The sequence below is a fragment of the Drosophila willistoni genome (assembly GCF_018902025.1).
Source record: "Drosophila willistoni isolate 14030-0811.24 chromosome XL unlocalized genomic scaffold, UCI_dwil_1.1 Seg141, whole genome shotgun sequence".
Taxonomy (NCBI): domain Eukaryota; kingdom Metazoa; phylum Arthropoda; class Insecta; order Diptera; family Drosophilidae; genus Drosophila; species Drosophila willistoni.
In genome coordinates, this window is record NW_025814052.1 from 4,655,693 (window position 1) to 4,676,751 (window position 21,059).

At 37.4% G+C, this 21,059-nt stretch overlaps 5 protein-coding genes across 8 annotated transcripts; 4 read left to right on the plus strand and 1 right to left on the minus strand.

Annotated features, from left to right (window-relative positions):
- Positions 1-157: 157 nt before the first annotated feature.
- LOC124460483 (M-phase phosphoprotein 8) lies at positions 158-2,153 on the plus strand. Its single transcript, XM_047011363.1, has 4 exons — positions 158-890; positions 951-1,094; positions 1,149-1,594; positions 2,045-2,153. The coding sequence occupies exons 1-4, from the start codon at positions 312-314 to the stop codon at positions 2,064-2,066; spliced, it is 1,191 nt and encodes a 396-aa protein (XP_046867319.1). The 5' UTR covers positions 158-311; the 3' UTR covers positions 2,067-2,153.
- Positions 2,154-3,218: 1,065 nt separating this feature from the next.
- Positions 3,219-4,015, plus strand: LOC6649040 (translation machinery-associated protein 16 homolog). Its single transcript, XM_047011344.1, has 3 exons — positions 3,219-3,280; positions 3,358-3,730; positions 3,787-4,015. The coding sequence occupies exons 1-3, from the start codon at positions 3,278-3,280 to the stop codon at positions 3,966-3,968; spliced, it is 558 nt and encodes a 185-aa protein (XP_046867300.1). The 5' UTR covers positions 3,219-3,277; the 3' UTR covers positions 3,969-4,015.
- Positions 4,016-4,313: 298 nt separating this feature from the next.
- Positions 4,314-7,854, plus strand: LOC6649041. The gene is made up of 5 exons (XM_002071351.3): positions 4,314-5,291; positions 5,362-6,072; positions 6,706-7,091; positions 7,152-7,386; positions 7,458-7,854. Exons 1-5 carry the CDS (start codon positions 4,314-4,316, stop codon positions 7,749-7,751), a joined length of 2,604 nt encoding a protein of 867 aa, XP_002071387.1. The 3' UTR covers positions 7,752-7,854.
- A 411-nt stretch (positions 7,855-8,265) lies between these two features.
- LOC6649042 (ATP-binding cassette sub-family D member 3) lies at positions 8,266-16,936 on the minus strand. The gene is made up of 8 exons (XM_002071352.4): positions 16,615-16,936; positions 10,923-11,035; positions 10,667-10,857; positions 10,505-10,602; positions 9,962-10,425; positions 9,472-9,901; positions 9,224-9,398; positions 8,266-9,152 (listed from the first exon to the last, which is right to left on the minus strand). Exons 1-8 carry the CDS (start codon positions 16,725-16,727, stop codon positions 8,739-8,741), a joined length of 1,998 nt encoding a protein of 665 aa, XP_002071388.1. The 5' UTR covers positions 16,728-16,936; the 3' UTR covers positions 8,266-8,738.
- Positions 16,937-17,335: 399 nt separating this feature from the next.
- On the plus strand, positions 17,336-20,758 carry LOC6649043 (basic-leucine zipper transcription factor A). Of its 4 annotated transcripts, none has more exons than XM_023179599.2 (5): positions 17,337-17,509; positions 17,602-17,788; positions 17,876-19,501; positions 19,930-20,157; positions 20,213-20,758. In XM_023179599.2, the coding sequence occupies exons 1-5, from the start codon at positions 17,496-17,498 to the stop codon at positions 20,345-20,347; spliced, it is 2,190 nt and encodes a 729-aa protein (XP_023035367.1). In that variant the 5' UTR covers positions 17,337-17,495; the 3' UTR covers positions 20,348-20,758. The 4 variants fall into 4 exon arrangements, with proteins under 4 accessions (XP_023035369.1, XP_023035370.1, XP_023035367.1 ...); XM_023179600.2 differs by having other exon boundaries at positions 19,933-20,157; XM_023179601.2 differs by lacking the exon at positions 20,213-20,758 and having other exon boundaries at positions 17,336-17,509; positions 19,668-19,940.
- The last annotated feature ends 301 nt before the right edge of the window (positions 20,759-21,059 follow it).

The following is a 21,059-nucleotide window of genomic DNA, read 5'->3' on the forward strand; positions in this document are numbered from 1 at the left end:
CATACTAGTTAGTTGAATATTCGTGTTCATTTCGTACGTACTAGAAATATTTCCTAAAATAATATTAAATAAAATAAAACACAAATAAAATCTGTTAAATATTGGAAAAAAGTGCAGCGATTGATAAATTTATCGAACTATCGGATTTGTGTACAGTCGTCACAATAAAATTGTTGTAGATATATAAATAATTGTTGTTTCGCGGCAAAAAAAAAAAGAGAAGAAAAAAGAGTGAAAAGCCCAATAGCAAACTTTGAACGCTAGCGCGTCGACATCAAATTCGAACAATTTGGCCGAAATAATAAAGCAACATGGTTAAGCTAGGAAAAAAAAAGCTGGCCGAAGAACTAAGCAAAAAGAAACCGGATAGAGGCAGCGAAGAGAAAAACTCGAAAAATGGCGATGACGGCGCTAAGACAGATCTGTCTAAGGAAAAGGATGTGGACTCCAAAATTGAGACGGGCTCTTCCAAAAGTGATAGTTCATCACTGAAGCGTTCCGCTGAGAGCAAGGGCAAGCAGCGCAAATCTTCCATTGCTAATCGTGGTCACTCGGCCTCCAAGTCCGACTCGGGAAAGGAGCAAGAAGACCATCAAGACGATGGTGACGACGCAAGTGACTACCTACCATTAAATGGTAGAAAAGGTTCCAGTTCCATTGAGTCTTCCAGAGACCCCCCACCGTCAAAAAAGCCCCGTAAACAGGCCAAGCCAAAAGCCACATCCAGTAAGGTGGCAACGGCAACTGTTGGCAAAGGTGCTTCTAATAATGCCAACAATAAAAAAAAGAAGTCCCGCGCAGTAGCTACTGATGACGAGGATTCCCTTTCAAGTTCTGATGTAGCCGATGGGGGAGAAGAACCGGAAGCAGAAGATGAAAAGGAATTTGAGGTTTGTCATTAGTTTTCGAAACAAATCAGTTTTTTAAGTCAAGTGCTCTCTTTTTAAAAGGTGGAAGCCATTGTTGGTCATAAGACGATAAAATGCGTCTCGTACTTCTTAGTCCGCTGGAAGGGCTATACCAAAGACTCGGATAGTTGGGAGCCGGAGGACGATTTACATTGCGATGTCTTGATTGCTGAATTCCGCAAAAAGGTAAACTTTAAGTTTACACATATAATTCATAACTTATTTTCATATTTCACACAGGAAAAGATTTCCGGTAAAGCTGGCAAGCCCAAAAAATCAATCTTGGCTTCTGCCACGGGTGGCTCTGCCAGTGGCAACAGTCGAGGACGTCTCGTTGGCAACGCCAAGAATAAGGGTAACAAAAAGATACCCACTGATCCCGAAAAAGAATGGGCAGTCGAGCGTATTATCGACTTTGTCGATGATGATGAACAGGGTCCATTATATCGAATCCGCTGGAAAGGTTTTGGGGCGAAGGAGGACACCTGGGAGCCGGAATCAAATCTCTCCTGTGAGGGCTTAATAGAGAAATTTAAGAAGAGTCTTGTAAACGAACGCAACGTCGACGCTAAAGAACTGCGAGAGTCACCGAAAAAAACCAAAAGATTGGTAAATGAAACCATCCCACGGTCTAATCTTCACAACCGTATTGAACGTTCCTCGAAACGGGCCGCTGCTAAAAATCGGTAAGTTGCCGGTATATTTGAAATCATACATTAGTAAAATTCTACATTTTGAGAAAAATGAGAGGGAAACAGAATTATTAGGTATTTTGTCATATTTTCTGTATTTTAGTTTAAAAGTTATCAAGCACAACTCCATTGGTGTACAAATTTTAGTGAAACTCAGTGAGTTTGTACAAAAAAAAATGAAGGGCACATTAAAATAAAGATGCCACTCAAATAAAACTGTAATTTCAGTGGAGAATTATTAAATAGAATTACATAGACATAAAATAAAAAGACTAAAAAACTCTTCTAATTTGTAATTTACATGCTTCTATCATACATACACACATACATATGCACGTTACATACATACCTTACATTGTGAGTTCGTGGCATTTGAAATAACATGAATTCGATAGAGATAACTACATGTAGCTTAATACTCTTGACATCTCTTTCAATTCTCAGCGTCTTCTACGGGGAAGAATAATTGATGCCCGCGCAAATACGCAAATTGACGACTGGATGATTCAAGGACGATGCTTTTGAACGAAAAAGAGAAACAAAACACTTAACACTTTTAAATATACACATGTAGATGTTAGGCTCTAGGTTTTACATCATGCGAACTTTGGCTTCGCTAAGGAAGTAATCTATAATTTCTATATTTTAAGATTCCACATAAAATTTAATCAGCAATTAATTTTATTCATTGACATACATACATACATATGTATAGAAATTTTATAAAATTCAGTTAAGTTTACCTTACTTTCTAAATTTTTTTTGTTTATTTTTATTTTTATACTATTTTTGAAAATTTGTGTTTTTTTTTTTTTTAATATATATAGATATAACATAGTTAAAATTAATTACATATAAGCACCTAATTCCATGAAAGAAATACCAATAGGATTTATCTTTTTTTGTTTTGCAAAAATAAAGATAAGCTAATGTTCTTCAAAACCTTTTTAAAACTAATGATGTTTAGTTTTCTAAAGAAAAAATTTTATAAAATAAAATAAATTCTCATGTCTTCTATGAGTTGTTTTGTTGTTTTTCGCCTTTATCGAATTAAAACACAATTATGTGTTTTAGTTAAAGTAAAATAGATATTGATTAAGATCCAAATCTTGGGTCGCCCGCAAGACTAGTGAATATATAAAAAAATTTCTATACATATGTATGCTTCCACCCACACTCTTGTATTAGCTACACACACACACACACACATGCAAAATGTATACATACATACCTATATTTTAAAATTAACGATTGATTTAAGATTTGGTTAAGCCTCTGTTCGTGTATTTGTAATCAAAATGGAAAAAAGGTTCAAATTATAATTACTGCACACACTTCCTCCCATTTGTAATCCTTTTGTTCATATTTATTGCAATGGATATGCAATAATTAATTGTCGCAAACATGTACATGAATATAAGTAAAATTGTAAGCAAAAATATAAGAAATTGTGTTTTTTTGAAAGTGGACTAACATTCAGTAACGTTTTTAATTAAGTTCAAGTTCAATTCGCAAGAATTGTTCGTTAAAAATCAAAGGAGTTTTAAACTTATAACGGTTTCCAATTCTTTATACCACTTTATGCCATTTTTAACACTGGTAAGAACAACACTGTAATCAGCTGTTGCCATTGCGCAGCCCTTGACTGTGTTAGTTATTGTTGGCGAAAACGTGACAATGGCAAGTAAAAATCAAAACAACTTTTGTGTACCTTTATTATCGTTATTTTCTAATGTTTTTTTACCCTCAATGTGCAGACGAATCTACGCAAAGAATTGGAAAAATGCAAGCATCCAAATAGCCGGAAAACTAAGGCCCTGGGCAAAAAGGCTAGACGTCAGAACAACAAGCATAAATCTCGACTTGGTCATGCCATCAAAAGCAACCTCATGGGCGAGAAGTTGGGTTGGTTCCTAGATCACATTGAAGAAGGGCGCACAGCTCCGTTAAGTCCAATTGAGTTTGAGAACTTAATTGTTCTCTATCTCAAGCGGTTCGATGAGGAGTTAGAACAGATTGCTCTTAAGCAATCAATTGGAAAACATCGAGCAAACCAGCATGCGTCACGCAAGGATGTGATCACCATTACCCTGGAAAAGGAGCGGAATGAATATCAAAGCGGTGGAATGGGTAGCATATTTATATTTTAATAACAGGATTGGTTTTAATTCTTATATTTCCTTTAGAACTCCTAAACCTTTGCGACGCAGGCAAATTCAAAACATTGTTGGATTGGGATGGCAGTGCTCTGAGTGTGCAACATTTAAAATTGGATTTGGTTTCTCACAGAATGTTGCAGAGGTTGAAAAATGATGCCAATGAGGCTGTTACAGCATCTAGCAGCAAGTCTGAGCAAATGGAAACGTAAAATAGTTAACACTCTTAAATACAAATATATACTTTAAAAAAAACCTACGCTACCGTCGTCCAAATTTCAATTAAAAATCACGTTTTGTAAATATAATGGAAATAATTTGAAGCCGTCCGTTAGTAATACGCACGCTTACCAACACTCGTTCTTGCTCCGATAATGTCGATTAATTCGGTATTCAGTGGCGCCCTCTACTACATGGCGACATCTTTGACATGATGACAACCCTGTCGCCTGGCCGCCAAGCAAGCAATAATTTTCGAAATTAACAATTTGTTTTTTTTTTCGAAAAAGGGAGAGAACTGTCAACAATTATAAGGATTCAAGTGAAATTTAATTGTAATGGATTCTCTACGAAATCATACAATGGGCAGCAGCAATAATAATAACAACCTTGAGTCGCCGCAACAACAACAACCAGATCCAGGACTTGTTCAAGCCATGGGCTATGTGAGGGAATTTAAAAGTCAAGCGGCAGCTTTTCAACTATTGAAATCGGAGGAATCTCTAGTGCTTTTGCAACGCAGCATTGCATTGCTGGGAACCACAGTGCAACCACACTATTATGCCCCAGGGTCAGACAATGTGGAATTGGCCAAATTTTTTGTGGATTTGCATGCTCTAATGGCTGCTTTGGATGGTGACGGAGACAATGATACTCTGTGGGCATGCGTGGCTCTGGTGCAACATTGCAGCCGAAATTTGGAGGCTCGTTTGGCAATAGTGGAGAAATATTGTTTTGTGCCGCTTCTTAGTCTGTTGCTGAAACGCACAAAACGTCAGGAGCGAGTGCATCGCCTGTTAGTCTTATTGCAGGATCTCACTTATGGTATACGGATTGACTGGGAGGAGCCGTATTTGGTACAGTTGCTTGAGCATTTGGTCGATATTATACACAATGTTGATGGCGATGAGGGTAATCCGACTTCCATTGCCTCCGATGCTGGAGAGGTTGATGCCCAGGCTCTGTTGGCTGTATCCATATTAGTGAATTTGTGCTATAAAAATTTTGTGGTTCTTTTCCTTTTCCTACGTACGGTGAATGTATCTAGCTTTTGTAAACGCATTCAGAATTTTGGATTGTTGGCTTACAAGATGCTCATCATTCTGTCGGAGGATGTGCATCCCTTTGAAGAGCGCGAGCTGCACACGTTTTTATTAATGGCATTTGCCGGCATCGAAGACTGTCTCAGGCAATGGAATGTAGCCCAATTGAGGCATATTGTGGACTTCCTTTTGGACTCTCGAAGTCATGCGGGTTTGCATAGGGCAATGCTTTGCCATACACACTACTGTACGAATGTGGAAAAGCTCCTAGAAGTGAGTAAGTTACTGATTAATCCATAATCCACTTCCTAATTTATTTCCCCATTCTCATTTCGGTTCATAGGCCATCGACTCACCTCGCTCCATGAACGATTCCCATGACGAGCTACGCAAACATCAACAAATCTGTTTAGATCTCACCTTTCAGCTTATACGCTATATTCTCGAGCTATCCTATGAACCTGGCAATGATGTTATTAGTCTGGATGCCATTACCAAACGCCTCTATGAGGTTCTTAGCAACTGGCTAGAGTTCGATCTGTGTAGCGTGGCGGCCATAGAGCTGCTAACCATAATGTTGCGCTGCAGCAAACGGACTGTGGCTCGGCTCATAGCTAGTAATCCGGGTAGTGTGGTCAATATGGTGGCAAAAGCAGAACGGCCAGAAACAAAACCCGCTCAGGTGACAGCAATTTTGCAATTGCTTTTAGTTCTTCTCGGCGTGTCAGAGACGGAAAAATTGGTTCTCTCTAAGATTTCGGAATCGTATTTTGATAAAATTCTTGCCGGTCCGTTGGCACTATTGCCCCAACAATTAAACAGCCAATCTCTGAGCCAATCAGAAGTTGAAAAGTCCATATTTTGCCTGCTGCTGCTCATTAACTTTGCAAGCATTGCCAAAAAGGCATATTTCGAAAAATGCAGCTCCCTACTCGAGATGCCACAGATGCAATATGTTTTGGCCAGAGCCATGGACAGTGGCAATGAGCATTTGGTTGCCGCTTTCTTGCAAATTGCACAATTCCAACTTTTCCCGAGGACAGCCGTAGCCAAGGTAAGTTTTTCCCAGTGTTTAAATTGCTGTAGTCGAATTAGCAAAAGTCATAAATTTTATGCTATTCATTGCTGTGACTGTTTATCAAATATTAAAACAAATACTTTGTGTTGCTTTTGCTTCCATTACATATAAAAGAACACATACTCGTATGTATGTATAGGTAAAATCAAAGTAGGCTAAAAATCGAGAATCAAGTAGTCTGCTGCGTCTATTTTTCCGACTGCTGCTTTCGTCGACTTCCGAATTTGACCAATAGCAACAGTCGGAACAGTTCCTAGTATTAAAATGTATAACTTTGCTGTTGCTATCAAAGCAATCTGTTTCGGGTTTTTGCTATTGCTGCTGCTGTCGGGTTTTTTGCTTTCGGATTTTTGCTGTTTGCTGCTGCTGTCAAAAATTTCTATTTCGGTTATTTGCTGCTGCTTTTGCTGTCAGATTTTCTGATTTCGGTTTTTTGCTGTTGCTTTTGCTTCGACTGTTCATAGTTTCCGAAGCAGAAGCAACAGCACACAGCAAAACTGTTGACAGTTTTCGCAAAAAAAAACTGTTGACAGTTATCGCAGTTTTCAAACCTTGGTTTTTCCCATAATACTTTTGATTAATAATGATTTACTTTCATCTCATTGCCAGCATGTGGCTACTATTTGTAGTGACCATAAAAAAATGAATGCTTCAAACTGTAACGAACAAGCTGAGCAATGGCGCAATCTAAGTTCCATACTTAAGGGTCATCGCTCGTTAATTGACAAAGAGTTGACCGAGCGTGTGAATGCATTAATTGATAGTATCGATAGTTCATTAAAGTATAACAAGCTCCAGTCGGCTCCCGTTTCTCAAGTGATTGAGTTATATAATCATCGCATCAATAGCCTTCACACAGGGATGCTGGGCCTACAGCAGCGCCTGGATCAAGCCAGTTCTCAGTTAAATGGCAGCATACAATTGGTTAATGTACAAAATGCGGAACTAAAACAATTTCAGACTAAGAATTTTGAATTGATTGTCAGCCAAGAAAGGTAAGTGAAAGAGAGAGAGACTGTGTATAATGCTTTTAACCCATTCGCCACTTTGTCCAGATTGCAGTCACAGTGCAAGGATCTGCAACAGCAGTCAATCAAATTAAAAAGTAATTTGAAAAACGCTCTTAAGCAAATATCCGAAAATGGTGGCCAATTGAAAACTGGCGAACAACTTTTGGCTGCTGAAAAATCCAAAGTTACCGTTTTGCAAAAAGAGTGCAGTGAGCTGAAAGGAAACTTAAATGCCAAGACGGAGGAATTAACCAAACTGGAAACATTAAGCAAAGACAATGTATGTTTTATTCATTATTGCATCTGCTAATAATCTGCTTCATATTATTGTGACCTTTTTTTCTTTTAAAGTTTTCACGCATAGATAAGCTTAAAAAATCGGTTGTTGCCTATGAGCAGGATATCAAGGAAAAGCTGAAAACTATTGAAGAACGTGAACGAGAATTGACCAAAACGCAAAAGATACTCGAAGAACAACGAGACTCACGTAAAAAGTCAGAAGATCTGGTTTGTGTCCTAGAGACACAATTGCAGGATAAAAAGCAACAAATCGAACAACTTGAGAATGAACTAAAAGAAACGGAAGATATGCGTAAGACCATCATGAGTCTGATGGAGAGCAAAAGGCCTAAACGCAAGGCTTAATTCTAATTTGTAATACTTTATACTATATATATATATACATATGTTGTCGGTCAATTTATTCAAGCATTTATAATTTATAAATAAAAATTAATAATATCAAATATTAGGGTTACAAAATCTAACTCATTTAGCAGTACTTAAACAATTTCAATTTTTAAGATGATTATTGCTTAGGTACATATACCAGTTTTATTTTCAATGTCAGCAAAATTTTTATGCTATATACAAAAGATTTGCATATATATATTCCCCTTTTAATGAAAATATGAATGCCATTTTACTGTTTTATATACATATATATTTTATTGTATATTGCACTAACAATAATTATTAATTATTGTAATAAATGGTTTATGTGCGCACATACAAAAAATGCCATTACAAAAATTTCCAATATAACCGACAATAAAAAAAAAAAAGAAATTAAATATAATTTATAATTAATCGCGTGTGTGTGGCGTGGTGGTGTGTGTATGGGGTATATATGTATATGTATCTATAAATATAAAGTATGTTTTGTATATTTTCATATAAATTTACTAAAAAAAATGAATGTTTGCTATGTAATTGATTATCCATCATTTATCATTATCTTTCATCGTTCACTTTATGCTTAAAGATATCTTCCGAATTGATCGCAATGTTGCCTAACAGTGTTCTAATAGCGCATTAAAAAAATGATATCTTAAGGAAAACGAATCACAAATATGTTTAGAATAGAAAGAATTGGAAAAAACTAAAGGGAGAAAGGTCCATTTAAAATGATGTATCTGTATGTACAATGCACCTGGTAAATAATTAAAAAAAAAAAAAGAAAACGAAACTAAAAAGTGACAGGAAAGATAGTCGGAGCATAAGGAACCATCATCGTAGTCAAAGAGTTGCCAGCACCAAAGTTTACTATTAGTTTCCTTGAAGAATGTTTGCGTTGTTTCTCTCTCTCTCGCGCTCTCTCTCTCTCTCTTTACCTCTATTATTCTCTGATGATTACGAGCCAAAGTGTTCCTTCTCCTGATCAATAGCGGCAAACTCGTAGCTGCCACGGCCATCGAATTGCAAATAGTAATCGTGATGTACCCAAAGGGACTTACGATGGGAGACAGTGAACAGCGTGATGCCCACTTCGCGGCAATAGCTATACATTTTGCCTTCCACATCGACGGACACAGCACTGGTGCACTCATCCAGAATGGCAAATTGTGGCCGATGGTAGAAGAGTCGTGCCATGGCAATGCGTTGCTTTTCACCGCCCGACAGTACATCAATCCAGTCCTCTATGGCATCCAGACCATTCTCACGATGCTCCAGATACGTAAGTTGTACAATTTCCAAATAGTGAATGAGATCGTCATCAGATTTACCCAAACGACGCATATCCTCTCGCGTGTGAGGATAGATTATCTGTCGAAAGAATATCGAATTTAATTACCATGGAATTTTCGAATGCTCAAATTAAGTTTCTGACTACTTACCTGATCGCGCAAACTGCCCAACGTCATGTAAGGCCTTTGAGGTATATAGAAGAGTTTGCCTCGCGATGGCTTTGTTACTTTGCCACCCCAGGTGGGCCAAAGTTCACCAAGAATGCGGAATAGCGAAGATTTGCCACAACCATTTGGTCCACAAACTAGTACATTGGTTCCGGATCTATGCAAAAGAAGATGATGGTGTAAAATGACGAAAGTGGCGATAATGTATGTAAAGGTATGATCTAACTTACTTTACTTCAAAGGTTAGCTCCTGGAGTAGCACATCGCCATTGGGCGTTACAAGAGGCACCTTCTCGAAACGTATAATGTTGTCCTCAAAGCACATGTCGCCCTTGTTGGGTCCAAAGCTATTGGCATTACCACCAACATTGTTTTGGGCAATACTATTGCCATTGACCATGGTTCGTTCGTAAGTGCCCTTATTGAGATCGCCAAGAACTTTTATAAGCTCCGTCATACGGGCAGTGAAGCCAGCCAATCTGGACATTTCCCTTCCGGCCAATACCAAACGACCAATGGCTTCTGCCAATTTAACCAGCATACGGCCATAGGTGTAATAAGCTTGTAGACGTTGTCCACTCTGTTCACCAGATAGCAATGGATGATTTTCTGCGAAGAATGGTATGGACACGGCATAGAAACCCACAATCGAAGCGAAATCTAAAGGACAAGCAATTATTAATGTCATATAAGTATATATTAAGACATTTATTTTCTTACATTTGCCAATAATGTTGTCAATGATGCCCATGCTAACTCGAAATTCGAGAAATTTACGCAAATGTGAACGCAACTTGGAGTAGCTGGCTAGCAGGGTAATCTTTTCTCGGACATTGCCTTGATAAAAGGCCACCTCCTCCGAATTGGTTATCAATCTGCTATTGACATAACGGAATTCACCCTCTAGCTTCTGCTCTTCGACAGTCAATCGTCCTGTTGGTCGTCGCAGGCGTGTTAAGAAGACGCCAGCGAATAACAGATATAGCATTAGGATCGAGGGTGTTTTACCGCCCAGATTGACAGTCAATCGATAAACATATATAAATATATCTAGCACCGGTTTGCTAATATTTGAATATAAATCTGTAGCACTCTCACAGAACTTGTCAATATCTGTGGTTAGCAACTGATCGGCATTGGCTATTCTATTATCCAAATTGGACATTTTGTAATAGGTATAGCCACTGAAACACACACACAGAGAGAGAGAGAGAGAGAGAGAGTAGTAGAGAGTGAACATTTAGTTTAATTAATTATACTCACTTGAGGTACTGACTGTATAGATGATGAGTTAGATTCGTACGAAAACGTAGCTTCAGCTCACCAAGACTCCATTTAAGGACATTGGTTACCACGGATATCTGTAGCAGACAAAATTAAAATTATTTAATTTGAATCAATGATTTGGGAAGGTGTAACACCTACCGCTGGCAAGGCAGTTAGATATTTGAGTAATGCCGTCTTAAATTTCGTTCGATTCATGTGAATAATAGTACTTTCAACCACAGTTGCATTCTGTATCATCCAAATATCGCTAACCGATCGTCCAATGAGGGCGGCGGCCACCAAGAATAGCAGACCCGTTTCAACGCTCCAAAATCCAGGTATAAGTATTGCTGGAATGTTCAAGAAGAATTTGTGAAGAATTCCAAAAACCAAATAAATGTTTCAAAACACTTACGTAACAATTTTCGCAATTGTTTAAAGAATACTGCATTGACATGCGCTTTACTTGATTTCTTCTCCTTCTTTTCGGCAATTGTATATTGGAATTTCTCATCGATGCCAGAGTTCCTAAGCGTGGTGAAAAAGGGACAATAGCAAGGGTTTAATAAACAAAATCATTGCAGCATTCGAAAATCGATTTCAAATGTTTGTGAGTTGAGTCAGTCAATGTTAAGTTCATCTCATCATCCAACAGAGATCCAAGTTAAGAACCTGCGACGCGGCGATCAAAGTGCAAAAATTTAAAAGACCGCCAACCATGTCGTCTAGTCGCGCATCCAAATCGATTAGATTTGGCCCCCACCCACCTAATAGAGACTATAGACAGAGAGAGAGAGAGAGAGAGACGAAGGCAAAGTACAAAGATCAAAACTTTCTGCGCTTATCTGTAGGTGTCGCGTGGTATTATTATTGTTGCTGTTTGTATTAAAGATGATGACTAGTTATGACTTGCAAATTTGTCAAATTTCATTTATTGTTTAAAATTCTTAGACCATTCTTGAGATTTATTTATGGATCTTTTACTAAAGAGCAACACACATAACGTGTTTGGGTCCATAGGTCGCAGAAATTACATATGTACATACATATATATTTATAATTTCGTTTGATCGCCAACTGTCTCCAACGCGGGGGCTAATCTAAAAATCGATTAGGCCATAATAACACAAGATGTTTTATAGAAGACTGATTAACGAAACTTTCACCCTTTCTAACAAAAATTAGTTGTTTGCTTAGTGATTACTTTTGGCGGGGTAAAGTACGGGAAATTGTCTATATATGTGTATGCATACAGACTGATAAAAGCCCATTAGATAAGGAAAACATGTGTTATCTGGATAAGAGGCGGAGGAACACGTGGCAACTAGTTAGTTGGAGTTTATAACAATTGTCTAATGTAGTATTAATATCTTTCATACTTTTGAGTATCACTAAATTTTGTAGCTATAATTTAGCGAGAATCAGAGAGAGAAAGCAGTTAAATTATGCAGTGTTGCCACCCTCCTTCTCCATAGATAAATGGGTCAGGTTAGATTTCTTGCTGCAGGACAGATCACCTGTTATTAAACAAAAACAAAATAAGAAGCTAAATTGTCATTGTGTTGCCACCCTTTCCTCTGTTAACCACCTGTTGGTACCTAACTGGAAAAATTTGTTATATTTGTAAGTAACCTTTTAAATATATCAGACTTAAAGGGGCCCAATTCGAATGTGAATTTTTAATTAGTTTAACATTTTAATTGCAATTAAGAATTTGCAATTTTGTCTACGGGTCGTTGTGCTGAGCCTAGACCTAAATTGCGTAACAGGCAAGCCAAATAAAAAGAAACAAAAATAAAAAACGGCGGAAAGAGCAAAAGTCTCCGATGTGTACAACAACTGGCTACAGGTAAAAATTTGATGGCAAAGTAAACAAAATTAACATTTATTCTGACCGGTGTGTGAAACGAGCAATTTAAGTCGGTTGTTTGGCAGCGGCTGTCGCCGAGTCAATACACACAGACACACATATATACCTATACATACATACATACATACGAATATATGGCGTATACACACTTGTAGAGAAAGGCTACCGATTAGACGAAGAAAATCAAAACAAAGGCCCATTGACACATGTGTGTGTGTGTGTGTGTGTAAAAAGAGAAGTATCTTTCCATTTTGAAGATGTTAAAGCTTTGTGTTACTGTAATGCGAGGTTAACTTAAACAATTTTTACTATCAATAATTATGGATTTGTCTTTCCCACTCTCTCATGTGAAATATACTTTTGGAATAACCCTCGCTCGCTCGCTCTCTTCATTTGGTATGCACAATTTTAGCTATTCATAGATGTCATCAAATTATGACATCCGCTAAATGCACTCAACCTCCTAAGTTCCCGCCTTCCCTTAGCCTCCTCCCTCCTCTCTCCATGCCATGAGTAGCTTTGAGTTGTTAATGAATGCAATTTCTAAGGTAAATAACTACCAACTATACATTTCCAAATCGTCTACTCCTCCCACGGGGTTTCAAGGGGATTTTTTGTTTTTGTTAAATTCCACATTTCATTTCCCCCATCGAAGGGGCTGCTGGACTTTTGAACGCGCAGATTTGCATTACCGATGACAACGGCCGATGTCGTTATTTCCACCTTCATGCACCTCACCGTCTCTGACTACTGCCCCTCTCCACCGTCGTCGTCCAGCGGCAGTAGTGGGTTCCAATGACTAGACAAATAACCAATAAATAAAATACATAACTAACGATTCAATATTACCCAGTAGTTATTTACTTTTATTTTGAAGACATTTTGCTCGATGTATTGATTTTGAGTTAATGTTCTATTTCAATTTCAACTTCAAAATATAAACAATAAATAATTAATTAAATTAAGTATTTTTCAGATGATATATTACCTAAAAGGCAAAAGTTGAAAAAATCAAATGTCATCCGAAAGTTATAACTTTTTAGCATTATCTCAATTTTAAATACAAAAAAGAAAATAAATAAACATTGATTGAAATGTAAAGTCCGTCACGACAGATTCGTCCATATAGTATTCGACAGATTCGTCCATATGAATATGTATGTATGTAGGTAGAATATATGGGTACTAAGTAAACAAGTAGTTTCAGTACTAGCATTTACAAACTAGACAATCATTTAAATAAAAGTAGCAGAAAACTCAAGTAGCTTAAAGTATTATTAAATACATTAAGTCTAACAATATTATAACAAATTATTGGGGGGCCAGAGCATTAGAAATTTTGGATTTCGAAATTGCAAGAATTATTAGTATAAATATTGCTGAAACAATTAAGAAAAGTGGGAAATAGCATACTAACCAAAATAATCATTCAATAATAAACAGAACTGGGCGAATTTATATACTACTTGTTACTTAGACAAAGTGTTCCATTGTAATTTGTTAATACTTTAGGTACATGTGTATGTACATACGAATGTATATATAGGTATACATAATCTGGAGCTACAACCAATATGCCAAAAGACTTCATTAATTTCTAGGGGCGGTCTGTTACAACATGGAAACGCTGTAAATGCAAATTGACGCCGCCGTCGTCATCGTTGGCCAGGTAAAGCAACAACAACGTTGTGTATGTAAAGTCCATTTCCACACATTTCCAAAGTGCAGCAGCAAAAAAAAAAAAATAAAATTCAAACAAGGGTATAAAAAAAATAAATAATATCATATCTAATCGAATTGGCGGAAAATACGAAAATTCGTGGGATTTATCTTTTTCTATCTAGACCACAAACAAATGGCATGTACAAATGTAAATATTCATATTTCATTGAAGTAATCTATCAAAATAAATTGCATTGAACATGCAAAAAAAAACCGAACAGATAAGAATTAACAATTTCTATTAATGAATGTATCAAAGTATTAGTTCTCTCCCTACTCTCTTTCCAGTACCGGATTAAGCCAGCGCGGGGACTGTAACAATCCAAATACCTAAAGTAAAATCCAACTCAATGTAAAAGTGAGAACATTGGATTAGTCATTACCTTCGCAAATATAATGAGTGTTTTTTTTTTTAGAATCTTAAAACATAAATTTTTGATTAAGTTGTCTTTTATTTTTATCTTAATTGAATCGGAATTTAACACATTTTAAAAGGGCATCAAACATTTGGATATTTGGAAAATATAATATTGACTTGATAAAAAAAAAACCTAACAAAACTTTCTGAAAATTGGCAAACAAGTTAGTTCTCCAGATTTTAATGCAGATTAAGACGTTGTTCTTACTTGAAAACAAATACATAAATTTGTTAAATACAATTGAAAATTGATTTTAAAAGCATTAAAATGAGATATCAATTTTATTTGGTTGAAATTTGGCGAAGTTACAGATTCGCAAAGTTAAGAGATTTTAAAAATTTTCAGAATTTCTCAGCATTAAGTGAACTTTTTAGTGCTCAAAAGTGTCTTGCACGGGCCCGTAGAATTTGCTAATCCTCTTATTTGCCTCATCCGGCACTGCTCTCTTTAACCATCGTCATAAAGAAAAAAACTCCTCAATAAATATGCAAAAACAGTGTGTGTCATCAGTATTCGTCTTAGATAAACAGACATTTCGATTGTTGCGATGTGGCCTCAACAAATTACTCAGTATCGATTCCTCATATCGTCTCTGTTTTATTGATTTATATGTTTGTTACCCACCAAAGATAAGTCAAACACTTATGAGAGTGACTGTATGTACGTACGTACAAACATACAGTAATCAATTCAATAAACCAAATGGATTCAACCAAAGGTACGTCGAGGTTAGATGACCTGCCCGCCCCCCCAACCACCTTAATAAACATTTATGAAAATGGACCCTAGTTAATAAACTAGAGTTAATATGACTAACCCATTTAGTCGATTAGATTAGAAGGGTTGAACTAAAATTCAATTTTAATTTTAATATCTTACTTAATTTCTAATTGGGTTGAAAGTTCATATGGTGTGACAAAGGTGATATTAATTATACAAAAAAACATTAATAATAATAATTTACATTGTAAGTACATAATTAACACATTAAATAGGAAAAATTATCTTTTCAACTTGTCACGAGATCAGACAAGTTAACAAGAAATTAATATTTAACCAATTGCTAAATCGCGTTTAGGTTGGTAAAAAAAAATGTTTAATTATAGAAAAATGTGTATATATGTAAAAGAACATACTTTTATTATATATATATATATATACATATACACATACTATATTGTTTTTCAATGTAATTTGCCTGAAAGAATACTTTGTGAATAAGTTATACGGATTCACTCATTCTGAAATCTAGGGATCTGATAGTCCCCAAGGTCTAACTAGATGTGCTCCATTATAAAGGGGCGTGGCAAGAACACTGATCAGTGTAGGAGTCAGCATTATTTTAAAGGGTAAGCCCCATTATAGTTCTTCAAATTCAAAATTTCTCTACAAGCGAACGGGGAATTCTTAAAATTTGCACACCCTTCTGCTGTGGCCTGAGTGATTCTTATCAAGTGACTAAACACAATGTAGCCTTGTTTCTTTATCGCAAAATTTCTACATTTGAACATGAAAATAAAAAAATATACCAATTTTTGAATCAGGTTTAAAGGTTCAATAAAAGATCTTTGCTAGATTGTCTCAAATTATAGTTTCCTGATTAGATTGCAATTAAAAAGAAGTGTATCTTCAATAATAATTGGTCATCCATATACTCTATATATAGTTCAAAATGCTTGCCTTTCGAATTTTATGTGGTTATTGAGGAGTTGTTGTTGTTGCTGTGGCTGCATGCAGAAATGTTGAAATGATTAAAGAGGGCGGAAGCTTAACCATATAGGAATATATTGATATAAAACCAGTTTTATTTCTTTTTTAACATCAAGACACAAGTTCCCAAACTGACCTAGTGCGGACATCATACGATTCCCGCACATGCATACGCACACACACACACAGGCACAGCCACACACATACACATACACATACACACACCTGCAACCCGAAACGGAATAAATCATACACAATGTCAGCCAATACTTTGTCAGAGGGAGAGAGAGATAGAGCAAGTGAGCGAGTCCAAGATCAAGACCTTTCCCAATGTCTTTCCCAGGTCTGGTATATTTTGAAGGACTTGGATTTTGAGATAGACTTACCTCTTTTTGCTTGACAACTTGCCGTAGGCAATTATCCAAAGGGCAGCCGTCATTCCAGCCACGCCAACGATGGCGCTTTGATTGTTGGCCAATTTACTCAGAGCCGGAGCCATTTTCGGATGATAGATGGATGACGGGAGGATCGGGATGTATGGAGGTTGGGAAGTAAATAAAAATCACCAGATACAATTTACGCTCACGTGGGCGTCACTATGTGTGTGTGTTTATGTGATGGAATAAATTATTTGTTTAACTTTGCGATACTAAATTCGTAATATAATATTCATAAATACACATATACATACATATATTACAACAACACAGGGTGAACACACACATATATACACTCGCCCTTAAACACTTGCACATACACACACACATACAAACTTATGATTTGTAAACATAGACACACATATGCAGGCCAATTTTCGACTGAGTGTTTATTTGAAAAAAATTGTCCTTTTATTTATTTATTTTTTAGCCTGTCTCATTTTCACACGACTTCAACACGCACGGCGAAAATCAGCGGTTAAAATGAACACAAATTTTTTTCTTGTTTTATGTTTGCCGCGACCCTAGGGATGGAGAAAAGATCTATGTCTGGTAACGCTACTATGCAGTAGCAGTGCTGCCAGAGTGCTGGAAAAATTTCATAATTTAGTATTTTTTTGATTTGCGAATTATTAGATTTTAGCGCCATTTCCCAGCACAGCTTTAGCGTTGTAGAGCACTGCAGTTAACACTTTTCGAATTACCAATGGCAACCGAATCACAACAAATGTTTAAATTTTAGTTAATATTATTTTTTTTTTGTTTTTACGTCTCCATTAAATTGTAGTAGCCAAAATTTTCCCAATAATCACAGACAAAACACATAACAGATGGATAGCGCCAGGTGAAAAAGAAGGAAGAATGCTGATTAGTTGAATGGATTTAACAATAACTTGGATTATTTTTTAAATGCTATACATATACAAATTGAAATAGCCAAGCCATGGAGAAGCTGCTGGCAGCGACCATAGAACACGACCTCGAACTACAGACAGATGAGGGAACATCAAGCACATCGATTGGAAACACTGCGATTTGTGCCCGCTCCAGTTTTAGTTCCTCGAGTACTCTGAATTCAAAATCTAGGTTCCACCTGGATGGTCAGCCCATATTAGCCCCATTGGTGAGTAGAGAAAGAGAGAGAGAAATGGGTTTGGCGTATTATTCACTGAAGCATAACCGTTGTTGCCCCCCTACCACTCCCATCTAGATGACGGCCAGCAAAGTGAACGAAATGCAGATGGCCAGGCAAATGGCTATGCAAATAGAAGCCAGATTGACAGCAACTGCCGAAGCGGATGCCACGGATGACGACGACGAAGACAACAGCAGCATGGAGGGTCGTCGTAGTTTTCCAAAATTGGAGCAGACCAAGACCTACATTTATGACAGCACACAAAGACGTCCCCAGTCCTTGGCTATAAGGGGAGGTGGTAGCTCTAGCTTGCCTATTATCTGTGTGAATCCTCCAACACCTCTGCAGCCTAACCAACAGCAGGATGAGGAGGAGGAGGAAAATCAACATCATCACCAGATAGAGCAGTTCTCACAGCAAAATTTGCCATCACCGCAACGAAAGGTGAACAAAATAACCAATCGCATTTTGCATTTCGAGCGAACTGGTTTGGGTAGAGCACCTAAGGATCCCACTCTGCCAGCTACTGTGGTGTGGCAAGGGCAGGATAAGCGCATCCTAAGATCTAGTACAAGTCCCTCATTGGCTATTGACCAATTGGATAAACAAGTGGATCAATTGGAAGTCAATCAATTGCAGCGCTCACGCTCATTTACCTTAGAGGAACCCTCACAAGTGCTGGTGGAGCATATGCAGCGACGTGCAGCGGCTACTGCTGCAACTGCATCTCAACCCCCGATTGCTAATTTTCAGCGCGATACCATTGAATCAAAGGCCAAAAAGGTTCAACGTTCCACACCTAGCCCCAATCGCAGTTCCCACCGCCAGTTGGCAAACAGTTCGCCTTCAACTCGACAGCAACACCTGGAAACTCTTTTGGAACAGGCGCTGAGCGAAGCTGGGACCACTACGCATCAGCAATTGAATCAAGCCAAGCACAGAATGATCAACGATATCAAGAGTGCTCATCGTGAACGATTTCAGAAATTGGTCCAATATCAGCATAAGGAGCAGCTACGCATGCAACAAGAGTTCGAGCGGCAGCAAAAGTTTCTCATCGATGAGATTTGTGCGGAGATAAATGTTTCGGCGTACGCCAAATCTCCGAAAAGTATCCAAGTCTCAGAGTACACCAGCACAGGTGACTTAAAGGGCAATCGATCATCCGATGTCTCTGCCTCCTCTCATTCGCCAACAAATACGATCGCCCTATCATCCGCCACTACACCACGAAGTTTTGGAGAGCTCGATGAGTTTCTCTCTATGGAGAGCACTTGTCGCCTGCCTTCAGCTCAACCGCCATCATCAGCTCCGCCCAGCCAAATCCATTCGACACGTAAACGTCTCTTCAACGTAGAACCGAATCAAAATTTTAATTATGATTCAGATCCTCAATCATTGCCTTTAGGTAGTTCTCCAAGTACGCCCAGATCATTGCCATTGCGTAATAGTAGCATAAGTAACAGTAATCGTAGACCATTATCGGGTCCAGGACAAATTCGTACACAATCTCCAATGCGCCGTGTGACAAAAAAACCCATAGTTCGAGGAGAGTCAACTGTTCGAACAACCAAAGTATCGCCAACAAATACCGCTGCCAGTCGAAAGAATTCTTCTCCAGTTCGTCGTCCCCAACAGCAGCAGCATCCACAAAGATCTGTGTCCAAACCACGTAAAGTTGCCTCACCCAATCGCACGACAGTAAGTATTTCATTCCCAATTAAACAGATATGTGGAGCATGTACCCAAAAACCTATTGTTGAATTCAATTTTGTATATATTTTTGGGTAAAATGTAGCCATCAAACATATTTCTCATTTTATTTCTGTAATTTCTCATCAACTTTCTCTCCTTTTCTGCCTACAAGCAGCGATTTGCGGGAAAAAAACATTAACAACGAATCAAACTAAAATCAAGTGCCTTAAAAGCAATTTTAGGAACAATCAAACCAACCAAAAAAAAAACAAAAGTCATTATTTGTAAAGACGAAGAATCTAACTCAAACTAACCGAAGCCTTTGGCCATTGTATGCTCTAGTGTTCTCCTCATTTATCTCTTTTTCCTTCACTCTCTATCTTTGTCTCTGTATCTATCATGATTCTAAACTTTTGCCAAACCATTTGTGATAGCAGGAAGTTAATGATATGGAAAAGCATTTGGCCGCTTGTCGCATCACAGCTGCTGTTAAAGGCTACCTAGTGCGGCGCCTCTTTCGCACCGAGCAAGTGCAGCGTGTTGTCCAGACCATCAGAGACACCTTGATTTTTGTACTCAATCTGCATTTGGAGACATATGGCAGTAGTTTGGAGCAAGAGGAACCAGCTAATATACGATTAAAAGCCCGTTTGCTACAACAGGTAAAAACAGTAAATTATTAATGAGCAAATATATTTTCACTCATTTCTTTTGTAGCTCTGCTCGGCGAGTCGTACCTTGCATTTGATTTTCTTTCAGACGACTGTTAAAGAGAGGATGGAAATTATAGCGAGAGATCGGAAACGTATTAAAACTAAACTAATGGCCATGCATTTGAAGCGTAGGCAATAAAATGGATTGAAAAGTTATTTGCTAAATCGAAACAGCAATAGATATTCGTTCCTTAAAAGCACCAAATGAATCCAGTTCGGATCAATTAATTTCATTGAAATAATGTTGGAAAGCGAAAACAATTGAAAATTGTTAGCGTACTTTTTGTGAATGAATTGATGTGGAAACAACAACATAACAACAACTAACTATAGCATATGGCCAAATATGAAGCAATTCTAATTTGATGGACGCCCTTTTTCGGTTTCAATGACGTTCCATTTAATCTCCATTAATCTACATTCACCATCAATCGTTAACAATTTTAACAATCTGACAATATTTTGGAGATTATCTCATTAACTATACTTGTTCAACGAATTTCTGCCTTAAGCAGGGATAAAAATAAACTCACTCAAATTTGGTACCTAATTAAATTTATTTTGATTTTCATCTCAATTTGTGCCTCTAACTAGAAAATAAATTTTTTTGCCTCCATATGACAATTGCTAATTAATTATTTTTTAGCCTGAACTGGGGAGTGGATCTTTGTAGATCTCTTTATCGCCCAGTATTTTTAGAATTGAGAAATGGGAAATCAAAGTTTTAAATTTGGCGCTTACTAAATTAAGATCGGAGCAAACCTATCGAAACCCTATCGTAATCGGACTTATCGGAGCAAAACCGATAATAACGGTGTTGACGTCACAAAAAAATCAGCAGCTGCGATATC

What these genes read in the sequence shown, in the direction of transcription:
- LOC6649042 (XM_002071352.4), bottom strand. Translation starts at nt 16,727, where the DNA reads ATGGCTCCGGCTCTGAGTAAATTGGCCAACAATCAAAGCGCCATCGTT. An exon ending in AAGTTGTCAAGCAAAAAGAG is followed by an intron (nt 11,036 to 16,614) that starts GTAAGTCTATCT and finishes CACCACGCTTAG; the next exon opens with GAACTCTGGCATCGATGAGA. An exon ending in TGACAACATTATTGGCAAAT is followed by an intron (nt 9,902 to 9,961) that starts GTAAGAAAATAA and finishes CTTGTCCTTTAG; the next exon opens with ATTTCGCTTCGATTGTGGGT.
- LOC6649040 (XM_047011344.1), top strand. An exon ending in ATATCAAAGCGGTGGAATGG is followed by an intron (nt 3,731 to 3,786) that starts GTAGCATATTTA and finishes TATTTCCTTTAG; the next exon opens with AACTCCTAAACCTTTGCGAC.
- LOC124460483 (XM_047011363.1), top strand. Translation starts at nt 312, where the DNA reads ATGGTTAAGCTAGGAAAAAAAAAGCTGGCCGAAGAACTAAGCAAAAAG. An exon ending in AAGATGAAAAGGAATTTGAG is followed by an intron (nt 891 to 950) that starts GTTTGTCATTAG and finishes TCTTTTTAAAAG; the next exon opens with GTGGAAGCCATTGTTGGTCA. An exon ending in TTGCTGAATTCCGCAAAAAG is followed by an intron (nt 1,095 to 1,148) that starts GTAAACTTTAAG and finishes TATTTCACACAG; the next exon opens with GAAAAGATTTCCGGTAAAGC.
- LOC6649041 (XM_002071351.3), top strand. Translation starts at nt 4,314, where the DNA reads ATGGATTCTCTACGAAATCATACAATGGGCAGCAGCAATAATAATAAC. An exon ending in ATGTGGAAAAGCTCCTAGAA is followed by an intron (nt 5,292 to 5,361) that starts GTGAGTAAGTTA and finishes TTCGGTTCATAG; the next exon opens with GCCATCGACTCACCTCGCTC. An exon ending in CGAGGACAGCCGTAGCCAAG is followed by an intron (nt 6,073 to 6,705) that starts GTAAGTTTTTCC and finishes TCTCATTGCCAG; the next exon opens with CATGTGGCTACTATTTGTAG.
- LOC6649043 (XM_023179599.2), top strand. An exon ending in CCTCACCCAATCGCACGACA is followed by an intron (nt 19,502 to 19,929) that starts GTAAGTATTTCA and finishes CATTTGTGATAG; the next exon opens with CAGGAAGTTAATGATATGGA. An exon ending in AAGCCCGTTTGCTACAACAG is followed by an intron (nt 20,158 to 20,212) that starts GTAAAAACAGTA and finishes TTTCTTTTGTAG; the next exon opens with CTCTGCTCGGCGAGTCGTAC.